The sequence below is a fragment of the Cricetulus griseus genome, chromosome 2, assembly GCF_003668045.3.
Source record: "Cricetulus griseus strain 17A/GY chromosome 2, alternate assembly CriGri-PICRH-1.0, whole genome shotgun sequence".
Classification (NCBI taxonomy): domain Eukaryota; kingdom Metazoa; phylum Chordata; class Mammalia; order Rodentia; family Cricetidae; genus Cricetulus; species Cricetulus griseus.
In genome coordinates, this window is record NC_048595.1 from 439,635,442 (window position 1) to 439,661,168 (window position 25,727).

General features: G+C 41.3%; 2 protein-coding genes and 1 long non-coding RNA gene across 6 annotated transcripts in view; 2 read left to right on the top strand and 1 right to left on the bottom strand.

Moving 5' to 3' along the window:
* The window catches only part of LOC113833596, a 28,154-nt gene extending 22,391 nt beyond the window's left edge, over positions 1-5,763 (top strand). The window contains exon 3 of the long non-coding RNA XR_003481579.2: positions 4,914-5,763. This is a non-coding gene — a long non-coding RNA (uncharacterized LOC113833596). The remainder of the gene's footprint in view (positions 1-4,913) is intronic.
* Usp40 (ubiquitin specific peptidase 40) overlaps positions 1-16,344 on the bottom strand; it is a 74,897-nt gene extending 58,553 nt beyond the window's left edge. For 2 of the 4 annotated variants that reach the window (XR_004768722.1, XM_027397481.2), the window contains exons 1-7: positions 16,206-16,344; positions 15,007-15,224; positions 11,713-11,780; positions 9,456-9,569; positions 5,384-5,548; positions 2,965-3,111; positions 633-776 (exon numbers count right to left, since the gene is read on the bottom strand). Coding sequence is in view for 3 of the 4 variants with exons in the window: in XM_027397481.2 (XP_027253282.1) it covers positions 633-776; positions 2,965-3,111; positions 5,384-5,548; positions 9,456-9,569; positions 11,713-11,780; positions 15,007-15,205 (837 nt within the window). In the remaining variant the exon portion in view is untranslated. Of the gene's footprint in view, positions 1-632; positions 777-2,964; positions 3,112-5,383; positions 5,549-9,455; positions 9,570-11,712; positions 11,781-15,006; positions 15,225-16,205 lie in introns of those variants that run through there. The other 2 variants (XM_035441104.1, XM_027397482.2) reach the window with 1 other exon arrangement.
* Positions 16,345-22,852: 6,508 nt separating this feature from the next.
* Positions 22,853-25,727, top strand: part of LOC100755423 (UDP-glucuronosyltransferase 1-6) — a 112,318-nt gene continuing 109,443 nt past the window's right edge. Inside the window, exon 1 of the mRNA XM_027397493.2 lies at positions 22,853-23,742. Coding sequence (XP_027253294.1) covers positions 22,888-23,742 — 855 coding nt within the window. The 5' untranslated portion in view covers positions 22,853-22,887. The remainder of the gene's footprint in view (positions 23,743-25,727) is intronic.

The following is a 25,727-nucleotide window of genomic DNA, read 5'->3' on the forward strand; positions in this document are numbered from 1 at the left end:
GCCTGAAAAACTCCAGGAAAACTCCAGGAAAGTTCCATTTGTCTGTGCAAGTTCTAGAAATGAACTCATTACTATACACCCAAATTAAACTAAATCCAAACAACAAAGTAACAAAATTACTGGTCATTTTTCTAAAAGCAGGTAATTTTATAGTTTGGATTATAAATTTTCATTTTAAAGATATTTCAAGTAAAGTTTAACAAAGAAAACTGAGAATAAATCCGTACTTTAGATATTCAAAAGGACTGTCAGGCATGGTATCACAAGGCCTGTAATCTTAGTACCCACAAGGTTAAGGGTAAAGGTAGAAGTTGAGTTCAAAGCAACCTGAGCTGTAAAAGATCCTGTTTCAAAGAAGAAAGACAAAAAGAAGAAATTCAAAAGGAGTCTAAGAAAACCAATTTGGACCACTGCCTCCTCCTAGGAGACATGGACTTTTGGTCATGTCTGAAGATGCTATGGCTTGTCTGTTAAGTAGGGCATACACATAGTAAGGTTCAGGGGACAGTCAACATGACAAAGAATTATTTAACTCAAAATGTGAATAGGGCCATGGTTGAGAAATCCTACAGTAAACTGAGTATTTTAATCTTGGAAGGGAAGGAGAAAGATTCAAAAATAAAGGTTCAAACCTGTTCACAAAAAGGCTTGAGATTGATCCGGAGGGGGAACGTATAACAGCTAGTTTCCTTGTAGCGTTCACATTTCACAAAATCGAAATTAAATCTTAGTAATGAAATAGTAAGAAAAGGAGGCAGCTTACGCAGTTTGGCAGACTGTAAAAAGAAAAATTGACAAAGTTTTAAAAATGCAGTTATATGAAAGGATATATAATCTATGTCAAATAGTAAAAAATGACATGACAGTCAGAAATATGTCCTTAAATCATACAAATGCATAATGAATATAAACTTAAATCACACAAACACATTCTGAATTCAATATAAACTCATTTACTTTATGGGACTAAGGATGGCAATGTGCAATTATGCTTACAATAAAAACATTTACAAGTCCCAGTTTTATGCTTTTAGGGATGTTATCCAAAACTACTATTTAATTGGTGTGCCCTAACATGGTGCTCCTTCTCTATCATTGTTCATTTCCTGCCTAGCCTTCGGCCTTTCACCTTGCTCCTTGGGTCTTTGCTTCACCTAGCAAACACAGGTCTTATTCAGTGAAAAAGTAGAACGCTGAATGATTTCAAAATTGTATATGTCTACATATTTTTTTTCTGGAGAGAAGATTCACAGTTGTCAGTAGACTGTGAAAAGGGACTCAATTCCCCAGGGTTGAAGATCTACTGATGGGGTTTTATTTGTTGTTTCTTTTAAGATTTATTTATATCTTGTGTATGGGTGTTTTGGCTGATTGCCTGGGACTGAAGTTACAAATGGCTGTGAGCCACTGTGTGGGTGATGGGACTCTTTTCCCATCCTCTGGATGAGTAGTTGGTGATCTTAACCACTGAGCCACCTCTCCAGTTCCTTCTATCTGTTTCTTAAGTTCAAAAGCAAGATTCAAAAGCAGACATCTTGCTGATGTTTTAATTCTCCACTTTAAAACAAAATACTAATTAAGCTGCTTTTTAAGAGACATCAGCTGTCCTCAATGCTCTTGCACTGTTTATCTTAGGGAAGAAAAATGTTTCCCTGCAGAAAATAATCAATAGTTATAGAGTTTAACATTACTAAATACATAAAGTTACAATTTCACATATTCTATGGGTTTGTAAAAAGGTGAAATAAGGCAAGGAATAATGGTGTACACCTATAATCTCAGGATTTAGTAGGAGGAGGAATGAGAGTCTGAAGATAACCTGGGCTATATAGCAAGTTCCTGGCAAGCCTGGGCTACACATATACAGCAAGACTGTCAAAAAAACAACGAAAGAAAAAAAAAAACATGGAAGATGCACCTAAAATAAACAAGAAACTGAATACTAATATGGCTAAGAAAAAAGTGCCACACTGGTCACAGGTAGAGAAGGAGCTGAGAGGAAGGCCAGAGAGGTACAGCAAATGGCACATTAAAGTCAGAGGAATAGAAAATGCACTAATCTCTCTCTCTCTCTCTCCCTCTCACACACACACACATACATACACACACACACCACCTCTAAAACATTAGGTTTTGTTTGAAATTAAGCATATAAAATTATTAAAAACCAATTTCACCCAGAAATCACATACAGTTGTGAAAGGATGTTGAAAAAGTAATATACTTTATGCCAGAGGAGATAAAGGAGGGAAAAACAACTCAAATTTTTTTCCAAATCTGTCTTCTGAAGACAGCCAGTCATTCACAGGTCAGACTCCTGGAGAATAAATAGGTAAACTAAGGTGGGACACAGACCCTTTCCCCAACTGGCACAACACACTAGCATGAGGCCAGTTTTCAGCTTCTAAGTCTCAAAGCAAAGTAGCATCATAAAGGAGCAATGAACAAAATATATAATGTATGGAAATAACAGCAGTGCATTCATCCTTGTTGGAGTTTTTCTGCCTCCCTGGAATATAGAGTAACTAAGCACACAGGAATAACTGTACACAGCCACAATGAACAGACCTGAACCCAGCCAGAGTTCCACACAGGTCACTAAGTTCATCTTCTGTCTTAGAGAAGAAATCAGCCACTTTCATCCTGTCTCCTTGCCTTGCCATTCACAAGGAGAGGGAGGATCCACTGAGCCCACACTTAGACAGACAAGCATTCCTGACACTTACTAACAGTCATACTGAGCAAACACTGAGGCTCAAATTCATTTTTCCATTGAAAGTAGCTGTTAGGTTAATAAAGCTTAACTTTTTCTGTTGTAAAAATTAAAAGACAAATAATGACATAAACATCTTCTCAATCTGTAGTACTCAAAGCAGTTAAGTGTATCTTCCTGACTTCACACTGGTGACTTCAGCTGGCATACCTTCCTGTTGCCAGGCACAAAGGGAAAGAAGGCATGGTTACCTTTGCTGCTTTAACCAGCCGGTCACAGGTTCCACAGTGGTACAGGTTGTCACAGTCGAAAACTTCCTCTTCAACATACATATTCCAGAGTGCATCTTCTAAACCAGACACGTTTTTGACTGCTACTGTCAGATCTAAGAAGTCCTCCTGAAATATAAAAAATATTAATTATACTGAGAGAACAAACGATTTCACAGAAATTTACAACTGAAATATATATTGGGAATGATCAAATACACATATTTTTCTACTTGCACACAAGATATACACACCATGATTATATGTTATAAATTCTTATCACTAAATTAATATTCTTTCTAAATGAAACTATAATTTCATTTAATGTACATTAAGAAAACAGTTTAAAAGAGAAAGGTTTAAGAGTTTAAATGTAGGGCTGGAGAGATGGCTCAGTGGTTAAGAGCTCTGGCTGTTCTTTCAGAGGTCCTGAGTTCAATTCCCAGCAACCACATGGTGGCTCACAACCATCTGTAAAGAGATCTGGTGTCCTGTCCTCTTCTGGCCTATAAGCATATATGCAGACAGAATACTGTATACACAATAAAAAAAAATCTTAAAAAAAGGAGTGTAAATGTAGATGTAATAAAACCTCATGTATCCCAGGAAATAAACTGCAAAAAGATATATACCTGAGTTTAAGTATCACACACGCAGGCACACACTCAACTTCAAATTTACACACACACACAGCTGATTAGCACTGCTTTTATCTTTAAAATGATAATAGCAACTCCTAGGTAGAGCTCAATTTTTCTAATGTAAACTTCCTCATTTGTTTTTGCTAAGATTGGTTTATGATATGCTGAGAAAATGACAAGAAAAAAATATTCTGATCCAGATTAAACAGGTATTTCTATGAAAATTAAAAAGATGGCATTTTGTAAAAAGGAAATCTCTTTAATCTATGGAAACTACATTTGAATTGTAATTCTAGCAATAAATGCTATTATAACTTTGCAAGTTTAAGACACATTCTGTTCATGCATGTAATCCGATTTTTTTAAAAGAGGTTATGCAAACTGAAAAGTAGCAGACTACTAGTTTAATTCATGGTAAAATTCTTAAGTAACGGAACTAATACTGTATGCTAACAATGTATACATGGAAAGTTACTGTTTATAATTTTGATATGCTTTTTGTATGTCATTTTACCATTGCTTTGATAATCACTGCATTAGAGCTCAGTCAATCAAAGACACACAGGACATCTTTGTTATTTTCACACTTGGCTAAACCAAGACAGCTTCTATTAGCAGATGTAATAAGGGTCAGATACACCATTTTTTTTTTAATCCCAAACTATTCCAAAAAAAAAAAAAAAAAAAAAAAAAAAGGAAGACTGGAGTTGTAGCTCCCAGCAGTCTCTTTGGCCAGCACCTGTAACTATGTAAGGCCCTGAGCTCCAATTCAAGAACCCAAATAAATAAATAAGCAAACAAAACCAAAACCCCAAAGATATACTTAGCACATATTTACTAATATATATTTGCATTCATTTCTTTAAAAAAAGTAACAAATGCATTTGGAAAATGGTATTAAATTTCCATTCAATCAGATATAGCAACTTCCTACAATTCCTCCATAATAGGAAATTTTCATTAAATGTTCAGTAACAAAACCATTTGCTGAGTAAGACTTGAAAAGCAACAGAGATGATTTTGTTGACACTAACAAATTCCAATCAAACTGAATGAGCAACTGTATTATCACAAAGAAATGAAAGCCATAGTTCAAACAGAGCTGTACCAGCTCTAAATGAGTTTATAAATCATATCAATGTAAGCACACACTGCAAGTACTCTTCCTGAGGGATATTAACAAACTAAACCTAGTATTTAATTAGAGATTTGCTAGTTAAATATTCTTTGGTATCCTGTCTTTATCACCTTCCTATTAACTTTCCTTTCTATATGTGTGTGTATATGTAGGCCACGAGTGTGCCAGTGCCTGCAGAGCCCAGAAGATTCCTGGGAGTTGGAGCTACAGGTGGCTGTTAGCAACCCTATTTGGGTCCTGGGAATGGAACACCTGTCCTGTGAAAGAGTGGCAGCAAGTATTCTCAACCACCGCGGCATCTCTCGAGCCCCCAGTGAACTTTCTTTACACTGGTTTCTTTTATGAGACATCCATGTGTAAATATCTCCCCAAACCTTTTTTTTTTAAACATATATAAGATTTAAAAAATAATAAGTGATAAAAAAATATCAGAGCACTGAAAAAACATTGTTTTAAGAATTTTCCCTCTGGTGAGCTGTTTCAATAGATAAAGGTCTCTACTGTCAAGCCTGACAACCTGGGTTCAATCCTCAGGACCCACGTGGTGGAAGGAGTACAATGGATTTCATTGTATAATTATCATTTACAATAATTTTTAGCAGAGGAAATCCTGTCTGCTCACCTGCTTCTCACTGATGTTCTTGCACTCTTTGCAAACTATCTGGTTCACAATGGTGCCATGGTATAGACGATTAATGAGGTCGTGGCCAGAAGTCCCAACTAAAGAAGTTTCCAGAGCACTGAAGAGAATTCGATTCAGTTCCTGAACATCATGTTGTCTCATTTCCTAAAACACAGGAAATAGTTTTTGTTTTGGAGACAGGCCTTTGGTTATCAATGCTGGCCCTGGATTTACAATCTTCTTGATTGATTCTGAGTTCTGGCATTACAGGCACAATATTCAGCTAAAACAGCTGACTTTGAAATATAACTTTTGCTTTAAATTTTTAAGAACGAATTTTTAAGAATACTATTAATTAAATTTGTAAGAAAAACTTTGAATTGATGTACAGATGACTAAGCAGGTTAAAACACCACCTATTTTTATTTATACTACAAAATAAAAATCTAACTAGACAGTGTTTAGTGTGTACACACAATTCAACTCAGTGACTGTGAAGTGCACTCTGAATTATTAGAGAACAGCCACCTGCCCATGTCACTGGAGGACAGAAGGAAAGAGCAGCAGAGGTTTAGACAGTGTGGAAGTCAGCAGTGTGCACAGGTATAAACTTAGATCACAAGAGCTGGGGACAGCACAAACCAGAATTGATTACTTTAAAGTGTAAACCAACAAAAACTAGAGTAAAATAGTGTTGCTGAGAAAAATTAAAACTGACCCTCAACTTTAATCCATTCTGAGCCATTGGCTGTGTGTGAACTAGACTTTCAGAACAATCTGTACCTTCAAGATGTGCTCTATCACTAGGAGGCAGAGAAGGGCAGTTAAAGGGAGAATCTGGGGCCAAGACCTAAGTACCAGGTGGAGCTGGGGCCTTCAACAGAACAGCAAGTGCTACTGAGCCCATCCCACTAACACAAAAGTGTCAGACACAGCAAAGTGTCTTTCAGCCTTGGCACACTGATGTCACTGTTGCCTTTACCAAGGAAAGACAAAAGGAGGCAGAGGAACAATTCAGAGAGGCAGCCCGGGAGCAATACAACAGTAAGTTTATGTGACTTGTAGCAGCTAAAGGGGATGAAACCTAAAGCAAAATGTGACACTGGCGATCATTTTACTGTCCTTTAAAATATAAGATACCAGGGTATATAAATCCATCCTATATTACTGGTTTGAAAAGGAGGGAAAACTTCAAGCAACCATTTATTTGGCAAAGGTACCTCGAAGACCTTCTACCACCTAGGTTTAGTCCTTTACTTACAAACCATAAAAGAATTAAGAAAAGTGTTTCACTAGGGCAGTGGTGGGCAGTGGTAGAGGCAGGTAGGTTTCTGTGAGTTCGAGGATAGCCTGGTTTATAGAGCAAGTTCTAGGACAGCCAGGGCTACACAAAGAAACCCTGTACACACACACACACACACACACACCACACACACACACAACACACACACACACACAGAGAGAGAGAGAGAGAGAGAGAGAGAGAGAGAGAGAGAGAGAGAGAGAGAGAGAGAGAGAAAGAAAGCTTTTCAGGCCTTTAAGAATTAGGAAGCCAGACTAGGGAAATGTCCAGATATGTAGAAGTTTGACCCCAACTAACAATCTAAGCAATAGTGGAGAGGCTACCTTAAATGCTCTTCCCTGATAATGAGATTGATGACTACCTTATATGCCATCCTAGAGCCTTCATCCAGTAGCTGATGAAAGCAGAAGCAGACATCCACAGCTAAACACTGAGCCAAACTCCTGGAATCCAGTTGCAGAGAGGGAGGAGTGATGAGCAAAGGGGTCAAGACCAGGCTGGAGAAACCCACAGAAGCAGCTGACCTGAACAAGGTGTGGGGGAACTCATGGACCCCAGCATGAGACTGATCCAGACCCCTTGAATGTGGGTGTCAGTTAGGAGGCATGGGCAATCTATGGGGCCTCTGGTAGTGAATCAGTGTACGAACGGACTTTGGGAGCCTATTCCACATAGAGGGATACTCTCTCAGCCTAGACACACCGGGGAGGGCCTAGGCCCTGCTCCAAGTGATATGACAGACTTTGAAGATCCCCGTGGAAGGCTTCACCCTCCCTGGGGAGCAGAGAGAGACAGGGGAGGGCAGTGGAGGGGAGAGGAGAAGGGGAAGAAGAGGGAGATGGGATTGACACGTGGAACAAGCTTGTTTCTGATTTAAATAAAATAAATAAACAAATAAATAAATAAAAAGTAAAAAAAAAAAATAGGAAGCCAAGGTGTGGGCCTGGGTAATAGCTGAACTGGTCATTCTGGGCCACTGGGGCCACCTGCCTCAGGTGAGGGGGGTGGAGTCAATTCACCCTTGCCTATGGTGAAGGGTGGGGCCAGCTCTCCTGAGGGTCAGCTCTTTTGCTGCAGTGAGAGGCAAGGCCACCTTTCCCTGGGCCATCAAAGGGCAAAGGGGGGGGGGGGCTGGCCCAGCATGCCTCATTGCAATGAACATTTGCTAGTAAACCAATTGGACAAAAGGGTATACTACACAACATACCAAGGCTCCCAATGCCACCAGTATGAATGAAAAGGTGTTGGAGAGGCGGGAAAGAAGAGGCAGCGAAGAGGTTGGTTTCTTTTGCGGGGGGTGGGGGTGGGGGGTGGGGGGGGGTGGGGGTGGGGGGTGGGGGGTGTTCTTGTTTTTGCTTGCTTGCTTTGATTTTTCAAAATTTTATTTTGGGGGGCACTACAGGGGTTAGGGAAGGATATGGGGGACAGGAGGTGAGCAGAATTGGGATGCATGATGTGAAACTCCCAAAGAATCAATAAAGAAATGAAATTAAAAAAAAAAGAATTATGAAGTCAGCAACTTAGTGGAAGCTCAAATACAAAGAGAAGCCTTCATTGAAAGGTGGTATATCCAAGCCTTGATATTATCTTAAGAGAAACATATCAGTAACAAAAGATCACATAGTGTGTAACTCTAATCCTATGTAATGTTCAGGAATAGGCAGATCTACAAACAGAGTGTAGGTCTTAGACTAACCACATGCCAGGGGAAGAGGTGGATTGGGAGTGACTACAAATGCATGGGGGGGGGTTCTTTTTAGAGTAGTAAAAACAATCTAAAATTGACAGTGGTAGTGATGCTTGCCCAATTCTGTGAAAATTCTAAAAACCATTAAACTATACATTTTAAAAGGCATGTAAACCTAATGAAGTGGTTATAACTTTGAAGGGAAGGATAAAGGAATACACCCCAAGCATCAGTCCTATGCCTGAAATGTAACATGCTTTTTAGGGAATGTGTTATTACCTGCTTCCAAGTCCAAGCCCTACTTCTTTAACCCCATAGGGCAGTACCACTGGACTAAAGAGTGCTCTTAGTTAGAAGGCCACAGGTGAGAGCTTTGCAGGAATGTACCTATATAACAAACAATAAGACCTTGAGTTGCCTGAGCTGATACACTGACAACTCTCAAGCTCCTTAGTTGTTGCCACAGATGTTTGTATGTGGTAGAATGACTTTTAGGAATACAAACAAACAAACAAAAAAATGAGTCATGTCCTATAGTAGATACAGGAAGAAAATGAAAAGTTAGGAATCAGGGTGGAGGAAATGAAAAGTCAGGGGTCAAGAAGTGGGAATGAAAAGCTAGGGGTCAGGACAAGGAATTGAAAAGATCTGGCAAAGTACTGATCTCACTGAAGTGTGTTCTCCTCAGAGTGCCTAGACCAAGCAAGAAGCACATCAAAAAGGTGGGCAATATTTTACACATCCACTAGTTTATCCATTATTGCTGAAGATTGAAAAGTTGACGAACAGTTTGACGTTCACACAGTAAATAACATCCATACAACATGTATTAAAGCTCAACTAAACTACATAAAAATTGTTGAGTACAAATTTCAATTATCAGTTCCTCTATTTCTTCCTATATTAACAACTTTCTCCCTAGACATAGCTAGTTGTAACAGCCCATATTCAGTAAGCATTGAAACATACACACGTGCCTTGTAACTATTTATGTGTGAAGACATTCCAACATGCTGAGGCCCTGAGACAAAATTAAAGGACATCAGACAAAACTTGAAACCTCCCTGTTGGCACCTTCTTACCTCATCACTGGTCCACCCAAAGCTGTCAGTGAGGTCTATGGTGGATGCAGCCTCCTGGTCTAAGAGCAGAAGCTGAGCAAACAAGCGCTGCAACTGCAAAGGTATGATCCGAACCTGGGGAGAGAGGCGTGAATTTCCAGATGAATATTCACATGCGGAATTCACAAGCTTTCAAAAGCTGTAGACTGGTTTTCTCCTATCTCCTGGTTCCATCAGCAGAAAATCCCTCATTACAAAGGGAAAACTAATCAAGAGTCAGTTCTTTGAAATTCTAATTCAGTCCAAAAGGTTTTCGTGATCTGGAGTTTTCTACTTTGACATAGTTCATCACTAGATGAACACAGATAGAACAACATTAAAAATTCAAATGTGTCCTAACGAACCACACAAATGACCACAGACACACAATTCTCACAGTTCATTTGTCCTCTAAAATATCCCCATACACATATATTTCAGGTGAATACAGGCATGTTTCAGGCACACACATCTCAGTATGAGTTCTGAAAGCAGGGTCTCACATAGTCCAGTGTACAGGCCATCTTCAAAGACTCAAACGGAAAATAGGCATGCAGGAAGACCTGTGGCAACTCTACCTTCCCAGGACATTAAAATTATATACTACAAAAGCATTACTCTGAAACAGACTGGAAAGAAATTGACATCCACTAAAGTCATTTCTTGCCACAAGGCTGTTTTTGAAGTGTGGGAATGCATCACAAATCACCACTGTTCCACAGACCTGAGCCTACATGTAATGAGAGGCTTCTGAGTTGAGATTCCAGCAGGAAGAACACGATAAGAGTTGTGTTTTAAACAACTTCACTACAGCAACCTACAAAACAATGTACTAATTTCTCCTTAACTTATTTCCAAAGCACTAAAGAGAAAATACTGGGCTCTAGTGTTTCCTCCACGTATTACTACAGTAAGTGCACAGAATGGATGTTCTGGGTGACGAGCACAGAGTTTCCAAGCTTCTTCTTTGCTTTGAAAATAAGCACAGCAAAACCAGAAGTGTTTGTGATAGCAGCAACAACAGCATGGCATTTTGAAAAAAAATTTTGGAGGAAAATGTTGTTTTTCTTTTTTAATTGTTGCTGCCTTTTAAGCTTCAGCTATCCTATTCAGCAACTGTAACTTTGAGGCTACCAGCAGTGGTTAGGCTACAAGTGCCTAAGTCTGAGGCGAATTCTGCTCTCTCATGCCTCAACCCTCTCAAAGATACTAAGGAATCTTATTTAAATGTCTATTCTGCTAAAGAACTCAAGATTCAAAGGTTTAGGTAGAATCCTGCTTCCCAAAGAGGCTAAGTAGCAAGCAACTCACCTAGCTCACATCTTGTGTCTCCCAAGAAGTCGTCCAGCACTTTTTTCTCAATCCTCCTTTATAAGCCCTCCTCCATTTGCCTCCTCCCTACAACTTCCTGTCAGCTAGTTGCTGATCCAACCTCCTGACCACAGGTGATTTTTATTTAATCAACACAAATTTTTGTATCATTAAACAAATGTTCCAGAGCATAAACAAAAGTAACACACCTTAAAATAATATTCTATAACAGGGAAATCTCATTGCTAATTGAGTATGAGGCAAGTTACTTTTTGTCAATAAAGACAATACTTTGTAATAAATAACTTTGTTTTCTAAGAAGAAAGAACTTAATTCCTTCCTTAAGGGAGTTGGTGGTACATGCCTGCCTTTAATCCTAGCAATCAGGAGGTAGAGGCAGGAGGATCTCTGTGAGTTTGAGGCCAGCCTGGTCTACAAAGTGAGTTCCAGGACAGGCTCCAAAACAATACAGAGAAACCCTGTCTTGAAAAACTGAAAAAAAAAAAAAAAGAACAATTTCCTGGACCAGGGAGATGCTACAAAGAGTAATGTGCTTGACACACAAGAATGAGCACTGGAGTTCAAATCCCTAAGCACCCACTTAAAGGCTGGCTGGGTATGATGACCAGCCTTAATCTTGGCTCTCAAAAGGCAGAGCCGGGCTCACTGGGACAAGTGAGCTAGGCAAATTAGCTGAAACAGTACAAGTGAGAGGCCCACCTCAATGAATAAGGTGGAGCATAATGGAGCATGGCGACCTCTGGTCTCCACATGTACATACACACAAATGTAAGCTCAAACGCATACACATGCACACTCCCACACAGGCAAACAAGCATATGTACAGGAATGCATACAACACACATATACACATACAAAACCCCCCAAACATTTCCTGAAAAGACCCAATAAATTATAGATTTAGTACCTTTGCATCAGGCTTATCCTTATCCTCTAAAGAACCAAGCTCTTCCGGACCAAGAGAAAATAAAGCTTCTAAACAAAAAAGTAGAGTCAGATATGTAAATGATACGATCTCATCTTAGAAAATTATTTAGGTAGCCAAGACCTCCATTAAGCAACATCAGCAAGATATTTAGAAATGAGTAAGACAATATTTATACCCTTCATCTACACATTTTGCATTCTTTTAACATTGTTACTCACTGGATCTAAGACCATCAAGTGATGTACCAGTATGACACTTCAGTATGACATATCCATAGAACATTAAAAAATATAAGCAGACAAGGCACTATAGGACATCCTTTAATCCTAGAATTCCTGGGACAGAGGCAGGAGGACCTTGAGTTCAAGGCCTACTTGGTCTACATAATATGACCTTGCCTCAAAAATCCAAAGACTAAGAGGATGTAGCTCAAGGGCAGAGTGCGTATCTAACAACTGCAAAGACCTGGCACTGTCCCCCCCAAACAAAAACCCTATAAATATGAAACAAACAAAAATGATGGGTTTTCACTACCTTTGGCAATGGGACTCAAAAGCTATAGAGTCTCAGAAAACAGAAAAAATGTCACAGATGTGTATTTTCACACATGAAGCTGCTAAACCAACCTTCCAAGTCAAGGACCAGGCTGGATGCCTTGAGATATTGTCCTTTGTTTTTTGGTGTGCAAATGTCTTTTCTACAATTCCAGTAATAAGAGATGGCAGTGATCTTACTTGGAAAAGGAAGTTGTTAGCCCCTGCACAGGCCTCCAGAATTATTCTTTTTTTGAAACATTCTACTATGGCAAGTGATGAATGGGATGAATGTCTCTTTATTAAAAAACACTGATGCCAAGCCAGGCAGTGGTGGCGCACGCCTTTAATCCCAGCACTTGGGAGGCAGAAGCAGGCGGATCTCTGTGAGTTCGAGGCCAGCCTCTCTACAAAACTACACAGAGAAACCCTGACTAAAAAAAAAAAATCCAAAAGAAAAGAAAAACACAACAAAACACTGATGCCCTTGTTTTTCACTAAGTGCTGTGGCTGGGAAAAATAAACTACAGAATAAAGAACAAAACCACTCAAGGGCTTTTCAGGATAATCTCCCATTATTCCTCACTGCAATACACTGGCAATATCATGGAATTCAATTTAGCCTTACTTTAAAATACTACTCCCCCCAAAAGACATATATACACAAAAGTCCCCCTTTTCCTCCATCGGGACTGTTAGCCTTTCCAAACTATACCTCCCCCTCAACAGCAAGGTCATGCTAAGCCATGTAGAGTGCTCAGTGCACACTACAATGTCAAACTACATGCTTGAACAGACAAGAGGAATCTAGCCTGCAGCTCTAAACTCTGGGTATTCTTCATGATCTGTCCTGTACCTCATCTTTCTTTTTCTTTCTTGGGTTTTTAAAGAAGTCTCACTTTAGCGCCCAGGCCAGTCTCAAACTTCTAATGTTCCTGCCTTAACCTCCTGAGTACTGAGATTATAGGTGTGCACCATATAGCTGGCTATTCAGTTTCTTTTTCTTTGTTTTGTTTCCAGAGAGTGTCTCTTGTGGCCTTGAACTTCTGAGCCGTCTCTTGCCTCCACCTCCCAAGTGCTGTTTTTATTTTTCCCCAGAGACAGGGTTTCTCTGTGTAGCTTTGGAACCTATCCTGGCACTGGCTCTGGAGACCAGGCTGGCCTCGAACTCACAGAGATCCGCCTACCTCTGCCTCCCGAGTCCTGGAATTAAAGGCGCCACCAACACCCTGTTCTCAGTCTGTTCTTAAGGCTATTTTCTGATTCAAGTTGCCTTTTAACTTCAACCATATTAAAATCTGGGAGATCTTGCCGGGCGTTGGTGGCGCACGCCTTTAATCCCAGCACTCGGGAGGCAGAGGCAGGCGGATCTCTGTGAGTTTGAGGCCAGCCTGGTATCCAGAGCGAGCGCCAGGATAGACTCCAAAGTCACAGAGAAACCCTGTCTCGAAAAACCAAAGGAAAAAAAAAAATCTGGGAGATCTTTATCCCTCTTAGTTATCTGCTTAGTAATGCTGAAAACTCCGAAGAGTAGGATTGCCAACAACTGGGAGGCAACTTTATGTAGAGGCTGAAGTCAAGGACACAGCTACCACTCTGAAATTTGTCAGTTCACTCCATTAGAATGGTCTACTAGAAGTGGACAACAGTAAATATATTCTAGATCTCTGGAGAAAGAAGCCTTTCTAAGCTTAGAGAAACAGAACTCCCAAAGATCTGATAAACTGGGTGCTCGTGGGAACTTGGCATTCAAGTACAGACTCTGCTCATAACAGAGAGAACCTGTAGAGACATGAGATATATATTCATGTACACTGGGCCCCCCAATTCAGGATCATACAGAGGCCAAACAAGGCTCATGCTGAAATCAAGACCAGACACTGAGACCCCAATGAAGGAAGCTGGAGCAGAGAGATGGGAATGGAACAAATATGTTGAGAAACGGGCAAGAAATCAAGGCTTTAGTGCAGATTGGCTAGCTTGCAGCATTTGGTTTCTGGAGAAATAGTCTATCATCACAGTAACTCCCCACACCCATTTAGTATAGCTAACATGAGTGGGTTTATGTTTCTTTGTACAAAGCTCCTTACTTTAACTCCTTTGGATCTTTGAAGTTGATAGTTGCAGATTTTTAGAATGATGGAGGAATTTGTACATTACTCTTCATTCCTACCAAGGTCTGGCACAGACAATACTGGTTAGATTAATATTCCTGTTGTGAATATATGAATATTCAGCCTCCTGAGAAAACTAAAACCCCAAGAAGCTTCACCCAGGTCAGGTTCTGAGGCCAAACAAGTTCAGGACAGATAAGCCCAGAATCAGAGCTCTCTGAATTTTAGAAATACAGATAAGTAACTACGGATGTATATAATGTGACAACTCTACCCACTGCAGAAGTCAAGGCTGTCTGTGTAGCCCAGACTAAAGTGTTTGTTACTTTGGAGAAAGATGAGGGGATTGTCAATATGTTGTATTTTAAATTATGAGAATTAGAGATACCTTGTCTTATGTTATTTTTTTTGTTATACAACACTACAATCAGTACACAGAATAGATTTTTTTAAAATTTAAGCTTCACAATTTTCTTCAGAGAACTGCCAATGCATGTCTTACTTTTTTTGACAATGAGCAGATATTGTTGAATCCACCTTTAAAGTGCTTTCTCTTTTACTGTTTTTTACATAAATACAAAATTTATGGTACATATTATTATTCAAATGCATGTAACATAGCATACCTCTGAATTCAGGTGTGAAATGAAGAGTCTGAAGAAGGGAATTGAGGTAACAGGTTCCACCCTGATTTCTGATTCCACTTAAATTGGTGAATTCTCTAGGGGCAGGTGGCTCCAAACCTTTAGTCTTTAATTTCTTCCCTTTTCCATACTGACTATTTGACACACTGGAATAATCCTCTTCAAACAGGTTCCCAAACATTGTGGAACCAAACACTATCCTTTAAAGAAAATGACATGTTACATAAAAGCTTTTATTTTTTAAATGAACCCCATCCCCAAAGCCTTTTTTATATTTGAGGGCAATTGTTTTGTTAAATTACTCTTCAGAAATTATAGTAGTTTGTGTTTTGGAGACAGCAAGATCTGACGTCTCTTTCATACCTACAGGGGTCTTTATTTAACCTCTGGCCAAGAAATGTAGCTAATATTAACTTCTATGTAAAATGTGGCTGCGTATTTTTTTTTTTAGGGTAGTTTAACCAGTCGTGTTACAAAAGGAACTAAGTATAAAGGGCATGGCCCACAGGAACAGATAGCTAGTCTTGGATTCCACATTACTAAATGAAAAAAATGAGGTGACAACAGCCTTGGGAGCATCAATAACTCTGAAATCTCAGCTTCTCCCACCTCTTCATATATCACACCACAGTGTCTCAGGGAATTAAAACCTATCAGATTAATCTTCTTGACAGTAGTTTCATCAGTTTGGCCCCAAACTAGAGAGCCTGGAGTAAGTACCCGAAGGAAGAAAGAGTCTGGCCATTAGAGCTATGGAGTCCAGTGGCTTTCCAAGACCTCCAAGTACCCAACCTTGGTACTGGGAGCTGCGAGAATCTGCTGCTTCTCGTGTAGTGGAGGGGAAACTGAGGTGAAACGCTGAGGCCAGCGTTTCTAAGGGACGGGGACTGCCGAAATGCAGTTCTTTCCTTTTCAACCCAGTCCTCTGAAGAAAAACTCAAGAAATGCAACTCGCGAGGCAGGCCTCGAGCTCGCGAGCTGGCTTCCCGTCATGCCATTCCACAGAGGCCTTCCCGCCCACCAAGGCGCCCAGGGCCCAGGAGCGCGACCAGGCGCGCGTCCCCGCGGCCCGACCCCTGACGCGCTGCCAGGAGTCGCCGGGCGTCTTGCCTCAAGCCGCCGGCGTCGTCCCTACGCTGCCCTCGTCCCTCCCTGCGCCCCCATTCCCCAGCCCCACTTACTGCCTATAGCCCAGACCCCCGCCCCGGCCACAGCACAGAGTAAACGAACTCGCTCCGAACGGGTACCGCCATGCCGGCGAGGGCGGGTCTCTGGAAAGTGATTCACACCCCCCAACGAGAACTACATTTCCCAGGATGCTTCGCGCCACGCGGAGATTTATGGGCAACGTAGTTGCGTAGCTAAAGAGATTGTGGGTGGGGCAGCGAGGCTTTGTTTATTTTCCAGTCACCTTGCGTGTTTATGTTTATTACTACCTAAAAATTAAATACTAACGGGTTGGGGTTAAATGTTCCTAGAGCTTTCACTAATTAAGTGAATGTGTATTTATATATTTTCTGCTCTAGGTTATAAAAGGGACCTTAAAACCGTTTTTCCTCCAAGCATATATTCAATACAAAACTTGTGAAAATGTTCTACTTTCCGTGAACCTTACATCGTCCTCAATATTTATTTATTTAATATCTATCAACCTTAAGTAGTTTATGTATAAGCATGCAAGCATGTGTGCTTCAAAATGATCTACCCCGCCTGGGCACTTGGATGGGCTACTTTCATCCTCTGTATAAGCGCCACTCATATCTTCCTTGTCATCCAAACTATCAGGACATGAATGAAAGAAACAGGGAAAATCTAATTTTGATTTCAGCTGAGAATCTGAGAGCTGGAGAACAGGAATGGGAGAGGAACAAGAGGTCCGGGCCAGGAAATGGACAGGGAGAACACACAGCTCTGAGTACTCCAGTCTGAGGCCTGTTTGTTTTTAACAACCTCCTCTTCACTTTTCTTTCCTGCCTGCATCGATTCCTGTCCTCTTGTCTGTTGACTGCTCTGCCTCCCCTAATCATACTTCATCTGCCTCTTTAAAATTGTACATATACCTCAAACTTTTATTCCCTGACCCCAAACCAAACACTGCACGTAAGGTACCATCCACAGATACAGGAGGCCTTACTGTTGCAGGATATTTGATCACATTGTGAAACCTGAGATTGCATTGTCTACTGGAAAAACCTGTTTCTAGTTGTGGTATGGCTCAGCCCTAGCACACACTTTTTTAAAAAAAGCAAACAAATATATATATGGTTGTTTATTTTATATCCCAGTGGCAGTTTCCTCTTCTCCTCCCAGTCCCACCACCACCACCCAGCACACACCTTTAATCCAAGAGCTTTCTGCTTGAATATTGTAAACAGAATTAAATAAAGTCAACCATTGGTTAAGCAATGATCGAGCAACCAGTTGACAGGAAGTGAACATAAAAAAAACAGAGTACCAGAGAGTCGTGATGATGGATAGAGAAACTGATGGGACAGTCAGTTTGAGATTTTGTTTTTGCTGTTGTTAGACCCCCAGAAAGCTCAGGCCTCCGGGGTCTCAGCCCCGGCCCACGGTCACCCCAATCACCAGGCCAATTCGAAAGCTTGATGTAAACAGCATGAGGCTTTATTGTTGTTTAACGAGCTAACATGGGTCTTTCATTCACCCACCATGGCGGATGGCTAGAAAAGACGCTTCGAAGCGTCTGCATAGAGATCTTGTAGGGCAGCGTAAGGGGAGTGTCTAGGGGTACGCACAGGCTCAGGATTGGTGTGCCTACAGGCTTGGAGGGTTTGCCCTGTGTTGATTGGCCAATTGGTTGTTATGGCCCATAGGCCCTCCCAGGGTGGTTGCTATGCTCTTCGAGTGATTGCTGTGCGCTTGTCCGTAAAGCACACCCAGAGCCGTAAAGCATAGCACCACCAGCTAACTTCTGATTGGTTCCTTGCCACGAGGCAGGCATCTGACCTCTAGTGACCAAGGCAAGGTCAGAAAAGCATGTGCTACCGTCATGGCTGCCCAAAGGGGCAGGCATCTGACCTTAGTGACTAAGACAAGGTCAGACAAATACGTGTTCGGCTGTTATGGCTGCCGAAATGGGGAGCTGGTCCCTTCACTGTTTGTTTGTTTGTTTGAGATGGCAGAAGATAGGAGTTCTTTCTGGGACGTCAGGGGGTTGTAGAGGAAGTTCAGCTGGGTGTTTTCTCTGTCTCTCTTAGCTACCAGGACTTCATCCAGCATCTGGCTCCCAAGTCTTTATTGATAAAAATCAAATGATTGAGATTTTGTTAAGAACAACACCTCACCTTCTAGGCAGCTATATCCCCATGTGTCCATGAGCTTGTTAGTTTATTTGTTTTGTTTTGCTGATTTTTGTGTTTTGTTTTATTTGTAAACTTGATTCAGGCTTGGGTCATGTGGAAAGAGGGAACCAATATTGAGAAATGCCTCTATAAGATTGGTGTGTAGGCAAGTGGGGGAGCATTTTCTTGATTAATGATTGATGTGGGAGGACCCAGCCCACTATGGGCAGTGCCACCTTTGGGAAGTTGGTCCTGGCTTATATAATAATCAAACTGAGTGAGCCACACAGAACAAACCAGTAAGTGGGGTTCCTCCATGGCCTCTGCTGCAGTTCCTGACTCAAGGTCCCTGTCCCGACTTTCCTTTGTGATGAACTGTAAGCTGTATGAAATAAACCCTCTCCTCCCCAAGTTGCTTTTAGTTATCACTTCAATAGAAAGTAAACTAGGACACCTCAGCAAACTTCTCAGTGCCCAGCCCATTAGTTCTTAATATTAATTGAATAAAAGAATGGGCCATATTAGTGGGAGGGTGGAACACAGTGGTGATGAGAGCAATGTAGCTTATGATGGCCCTGCTTCTAAATTCTTGTCACAAAATCAGTTAGCCACAGTAATGGCCCCACTTCTTGATACCAATTTTTGAATTAGTAAGTTTTCTCATTGTGGTTAGCCAAAGTTACTTAAGGAAAGTACAGTTTCTTTTTTGCTCCTAGTCGGAGAGATAGTCCATCATGATGGAAAAAAAACATAAAAAGCAACTCTAGTTGTGGTGGCAGAAATGTGAGACAGCTAGCCCACACTGTGTCTGCAATCAGGAATTAGGGAAAGATGAATGCTGGTGTTCAGCTCACTTTCAGTCCCAAATCCCAGCCCATTTGAAGGTGTCACATGCATTCAGAGTCAGGGGTGGGGGGAGTTGCTTGTGGTGATATTTTGTTTGTGCTCTAACAGATAAAGCTTGCCTGAAGATCAGAGGGTAAAGCTACCCACTAGTTAACCATAGAGGTCAGGCAGTGGTGGCACGTACCTTTAATCCCAGCACTTGGGAGGTGGAAGCAGGAAGATCAGGAGTTCAAGGCCACACTGGGCTACATGAGATTTAACTAGTCTAAAGAGAACTAGAGCTCACACCTTTGATCCCAGTACTTGGGAGGTACATGTCTTTAATCTCAGCACTAGGGAGACAGAGATAGGAATATATGATGGGTGGAGATAGATTCTCTTGCCCATCCAGTCTGAGGATTCGTAGAGACAGGAGCTCAGTCCCTTTTTGGTCTGAGAACTCTAGTTGCTGGCTGCTCTGCTTGTCTGATCTTTCAGCTTTCACCCCCTAATGGCTGACTCTGGGTTTTTATTATTAAGACCAATTAGAATTTTAGATACACTTCCTTCCTAGTTAAACCTTTCTGGAAATACCCTTGAAGACACATCCAAAGGCATATTTCCATGGTGATTTTAAAAATCCAGCTAAGTGGAAAATCAAAATGAACCATTATAGCAGATGATTCTTTCGATGTGTTGTTGAATTTTTATTTCATTAGGGAGGATTGCATTTATGTGCACCAAGAATATGGACCTTTAATTTTCTGTTTCTTCTGAGTTGGTATCAGTATAATGAAAGGTGCTTGAAAGTATTTTCTCTATTTATTTATTTATTTATTTATTTATTTGGAGGAGCTTGAAAATGGCTCATGGTTTCTTCCTTCTGGGTCAGCACACAGAGGCTGATCAACATGGTTCAAAGAGGTCAGGCTACATCTTGAGCTGAGAGCACAACTTGACAACATTGTCCCCAAGGTAGTGTTTTTTTGTTTGTTTGATTGATTTTTTTTGTTTGCTTTTGGAAAGAAAAGTACAAGAGTGAGGACCCTAGAGGTTTGTACTAAGGTTCAAGAAAGCTGCTGAGGCCAGGCAAGATACAGCAGGGTTATATTTTCTGTTTGGAGGCTCTGAGAGTCTATTGCATGGAGTTATGATGATGAAGCCCAAGCTGCAGTAGAGACCATAGGGTAAATTCAAGTAGGGTATTGGAACCCCACTAAATTTTTTCTCCCTGGAAGCTTAAGTATCAGTCTTCATCTTCCACCTCTTTTGTGACAGGACATTTCATTGTTTCCTGCTGCATATGCCAGGTATCCTAGTTACTGTTATATTGTTGTTATATTGCCATGAAGAGACACCATGACCACGGCAACTTATAAAAGAAAGCATTTAATTGGAGACTTGCTTACTGTTTCAGGGAGTTAGTCCATGACTGTCATGGTGTGGAACAGAGTAACATGCAAGCAGGAATAGTGCTGCAGTAGTAGTTGAGAGCTTCCATCTTATCCACAAACATTCAGTAGAGAGAGAGAGAGGGGCAGGGGACTGGGCCTGGCATGGGCTTTTGAAAACTCAAAACCCACCCCCCAGTGGTACACCTCCTCCAAACAGGCCACACTTCCTAATATACTTCGAAATAGTCTATCAACTAGGAACCAAGCATTCAAATATATGAACCCATAGGGGTCATTTTTATTCAGACCTAAGCAATATCTTAATTGGTCTTATCAATAAAAACTCAGAGTCAGATATTAAGGTAAATGCTGAAAGGTCAGAGAAGCAAAGGGGCATCCAACAGTCACTTTTTACCTCTCTGAATCCTGAGACTGAAAGGGCTAAGATCCTGTCTACGTCCCACCTAATCACTTCCTCTCTCCTCCCCATGTTGTCACTTCCTGTCTCCTCTCTGTACAGACCTCCAGATCTCTAGGGTTAACTAGTGGCTGGATCCACCCTTTGATCTCAAAGCAAGCTTTGTTTGTCATAACACAAACAAAATATCACAACAAAAACCACTACACCAGGCTAGCTGTCCTGTGAGCTTCCGGGGAATTCTCTGTGTCTGCCTCTGACCTTGCTATAAACACATTGGAATGACCTCTGTGTCTGCCTCTGACCTTGCTATAAACACATTGGAATGACAGATGTGCACTAGCCGATCTTGCTAGGTAGATTTTGGAGAGCCTACATTGGTCCTTACAGCTACAACTATTTTTCCAACTGACGCATCTCTCCAGGCATGCAGTTGGCTTTGAAAAACTAAAGGATGCCATGAGCCTCTTCATTATCCTCTGAAACATAGTCCCATTCCATCACCTTCCTTCTCTTTCTGGGGTCAACTCACTACATGTGGCTATATCCAAAAGCTGCCTGTTCTCTTGGGTTGGCTCACTTTCTGTGCTCTCTCTCCAGTTTTGGGGACCCAACTTTCCACTGCCCCTTTTCTCACACGTTAGTTCTCTCTCTAGAGTCTCCTATACATTTGTCCAACCCACTGTATTTTTCTGTTCTTCCATGGCTACTTGTCCAATCCTTTTGATTTCTCTTGCACAATGAATTTTAAAGGCTATATCCACCAACTGAGATGTATTCACTCCTATAGCCCCTTCTAACTTTTAGATTTTCTTGTGACTCATTATCCTACAAAATTCATGGTAACCATTCTCACATTTTCTGGGGTCTTTGGGTCAATATCCATGCATTTTTGATATTCTAGAGAAATTCTTTTTAAAAATTCTGGGGATCCTTGTTTGGATGTTGGTGGGCTTTTTGTATTTTATTTTAACTCCTCTTCTTGGGAAATCCTTTACCAGTTTCTTCGAAGTGTGCTGTCTATACTGATCCAATTTACCCACTTCTGCATTGTTAGAATTTTAGCAGGGTTCAAATGCTGGAAAAGCCTTTGTTGGCAGGGGTTCTGAATGTCGTCTTCTTGATGGAGAGGCATCGTGATTCTTTAGTAGCCTTGTCTACCACTAATCTTTTCTGTGATTAATAAAATATTTAATAAGGTCTTGAATGTCTGACCAGGATTAATGAGGAACAAAAATGGATGACTATCAAGTCCAGTGCACCAGGTATGCCCACAGAATATTATTTTAAATAGAGGATAGTCTCAGACCATTTAATTCCTGTAATAGTCCACGTAGGCGAGTTTTCAATTTTAACATAGCCCTGTAGAGAGGATTGTGTCAGGAAAAGGAAGAGGACTTCTGCTGCAAACAGACCAGAACATGCAGCAGTGCCTATCCATGGCAGAGTTGCTTGGGACAAAGAATTCCCCTGTCAGCCAGGTCAGGAAGAACCATCTCCCAGTGCTTCCTTGGAAGAAGTTTGCCAACTTGTTTCTGAGCAGAGTTTTCATCACTCCGAGCACACAATTGCTTCTGGAAAACCTCCAAAAAGGCAATGTCTCTTCACATTTCCTTTCACTTTAATCTTCCTGAGCTCTCAATGTCCAAGGTCATTGATTAAAATTCTGCTTCATTACTTACATTGCACACCATGATTCTCTCCATAGCTAAGAGCATATGCTAGTCTTATAGGGGAACATGCATTTCAGTAGTTGCTCTCCATTAATCATTGATCTTCTGAGTTCAATTACTGACAGTGGCTATGATATTTTTACTCATATGTAAATCACTTCCGTGGGAGGGCATTTGTGCCTGTATTCTCCACTTGTGTAACAAGAGCCCAGAGCCTCAGCAGCTGGATTCCCCCGGGCTCTGCTTCGCCCATGGCTCCCGCAGGTTCTCCAGCATTCCTTCCTCTGTGTGTGTGTCTGCTGCTGGCCTCTGGCTTTGCCCAGGCAGGCAGGCTGCTGGTGGTCCCCATGGATGGGAGCCACTGGTTCACCATGCAGATGGTTGTGGAGAAACTCGTTCACAAAGGACATGAGGTGGTGGCAGTTGTGCCAGCGGTGAGTTGGCAATTGGGACAGTCCCTGAATTTGACAGTGAAGACATACTCAACGTCTCACACTCTGAAAGATTTGAACCATGAGTTCAAGGTTTTTATGGGTTCTCACTGGAAAACTCAGGAGAGCAGCATATTTTCTTTATTGCAACATTCATCCAGTGGTTTTTTTGAATTGTGTTTTTCACACTGTAGGAGTCTGTTTAGTGACAAGAAGTTAGTGGAGTACTTGAAGCAGAGTTCTTTTGATGCTGTGTTTCTGGATCCTTTCGATGTGTGCGGCTTAACTGTTGCCAAGTACTTGTCACTCCCATCAGTGGTCTTCAGCAGGGGAATGTTTTGTCACTATCTTGAAGAGGGTGCCCAGTGCCCCAGCCCTCCTTCTTATGTTCCCAGAATTCTCTTGAAACTCACAGACACCATGACTTTCATGGAGAGAGTCTGGAACCACCTCACCTACGTGACGGAGCATGTATTTTGCCCCCATTTTTTCAAAACTGCTGTAGAAATTGCCTCTGAAGTTCTCCAGACACCAGTGACTATGGATGACCTCGTCAGTCAAGTGTCCATTTGGTTGTTAAGGACTGATTTTGTCTTGGAGTTCCCCAGACCTCTGATGCCCAACATGGTATTGATTGGCGGGATCAACTGCCACCAGGGAAAGCCACTTTCCAAGGTATGTTATATCTCCTTTAGCACACAAAAAGAAGCCTGATTTGGACAATAAAAAATTCTTTACTGAGCTGTGATTCATTGTTATTTTAGCTGCATATGGAATTTCTTTCTGGGGTATAGAATTGTTTTGTGCCAATTCATTAATGGAGAGAAAATTTACAGATAGCTTTCTTGTTTGTATGTTTGTGTTATATCCACAGCATGATTAGATAGAACTTCCAAGCATAATTCAGATTTAAATTTGTGTGTGTGTGTGTGTGTGTAGGTTGTGAAAACTGAAAGGGGACCTTGAAAGGGGAAGAAGAGGTAGGTGTAAGGGAGGCATGAGGGGAAAAGGGAAGGTGCAGGAATACATTGTACAAGAAAGTATGAAGGGGGCATTTATTAGACTGAGGGAAGAGATCAGCAACAGAGGTCTGATGAAGGGCGCATGGCCTGACTGCACAAGTTTTAGTCTCTGAGCTCTCAGCATGATTTTGGGGAACCTAATGATACCCTTAATAGAGTTGCCATTGCTCTGGTATCCAAAGGGTACATGACTCTTCAGCTAGTGTCACTGTCTATGTTCCAGTCATCCCACCTTTGCTGTCTCTTCAGCCACCACATTTCACTCTTCTTTGGAGCCCTCATGTATGTTGCTCTCTCAGAATCCTGTTTCTCCCTCATGTATTTGTGCAAAACATACCTATCTTTTTGAGTCTGGTCTCAGTGATGCCTTTTGGGGAGCTTTCCATGATACCTAGAAATACTAGAAGTCTGATCTCATGGAGGTTAGGAAACACTTTCTCTGAGGATGAGTTATCACAATGCTGATTAGTAAATTCTTTTCAAATTTCTCTATTTGTTTGATCATGCCTCCCTACTCATCAACACTGGCAGGGGAGAAACCAGAGTTGACTCTATGTATCTGTCTACTTCACCTGCCTGATGGCATTAGATCTTCTGTTAGATGTATAAAAACTGGACTGGAATATACAATGTGCCTAAGGATTTTCCCTCTTGCTCCTTGTCATACTGTGTGTTCTTTGTCATACTGTGTGTAAATTGTGCCACTCCTAAATCCAAAGGGACTTGCAAACATGATGCTGGGAACTGGTGGTAGATGTCCAGTCTTTTAGTCAATGACCCTAAGTGTACCCCAATACACATGTATATACATGAATGTGCCTCCTTACCCCAAACTTAGAAATGGGCACACACTCACACAAATGAAGACCCTTTGGAACACATGTACAGAGCACAACTACAAGTCTGACTTTTTATAAATAAAATTCCTGGGACCCAAGAAGTTATTAGAGTGCCTAGAGCAGAGTTCTTTTGATGCTGTGTTTCTGGATGCTCCTGATGTACTTGTCACTCCCGTCCGTGGTCTCCAGCAGTGTCTTTTGCCACTATATTTATGATAGCACTCAGTGCCCCCATCCTCTGTCTTACATCTTCAAAACTCATATTATACTCCAAAGGCCAGAGTGTAGGATTGTCAAGGTGGGAGGCGTCATCGCCTCCCAGTCCATAAAGATAACAGCCCCACTTTGATTTTTACACCCTGGTTAGGGGTGGGCAGGATCAGTGATGTCTCAAGTTAACAGAAAGATGCCTGCAGGAAGAATTCTATGTTCCCCTCTTCCTTGCAACTGAGGGAACGAGATGGGAATTTTTAAAATATGATCATAACTCTGTAGGTAAGAGAACATAAAGACCAATGCTGGTAGAGATGGTTACACGGATGCTTCATTAATGTTTGAAGAAGGGGGAATGGCAAATGAGTGAGTTTGAATACGTTTATCACAAGAATGGATCAGGGGGTGAAGGGCTTCATTTCCCAAGCTATTTTGGTCTGCCTGATGATCACATGGTGGAAGTCTAGGGATCACCATGCAGGAGTACCTGTCTCATCACATTTGAGCCATTAGTTGGGATAAGATGACCAAAATCCCACTGGGAATGTGCTGAGACCCTGTCATAAAATGCCAGACCAGACTAGTT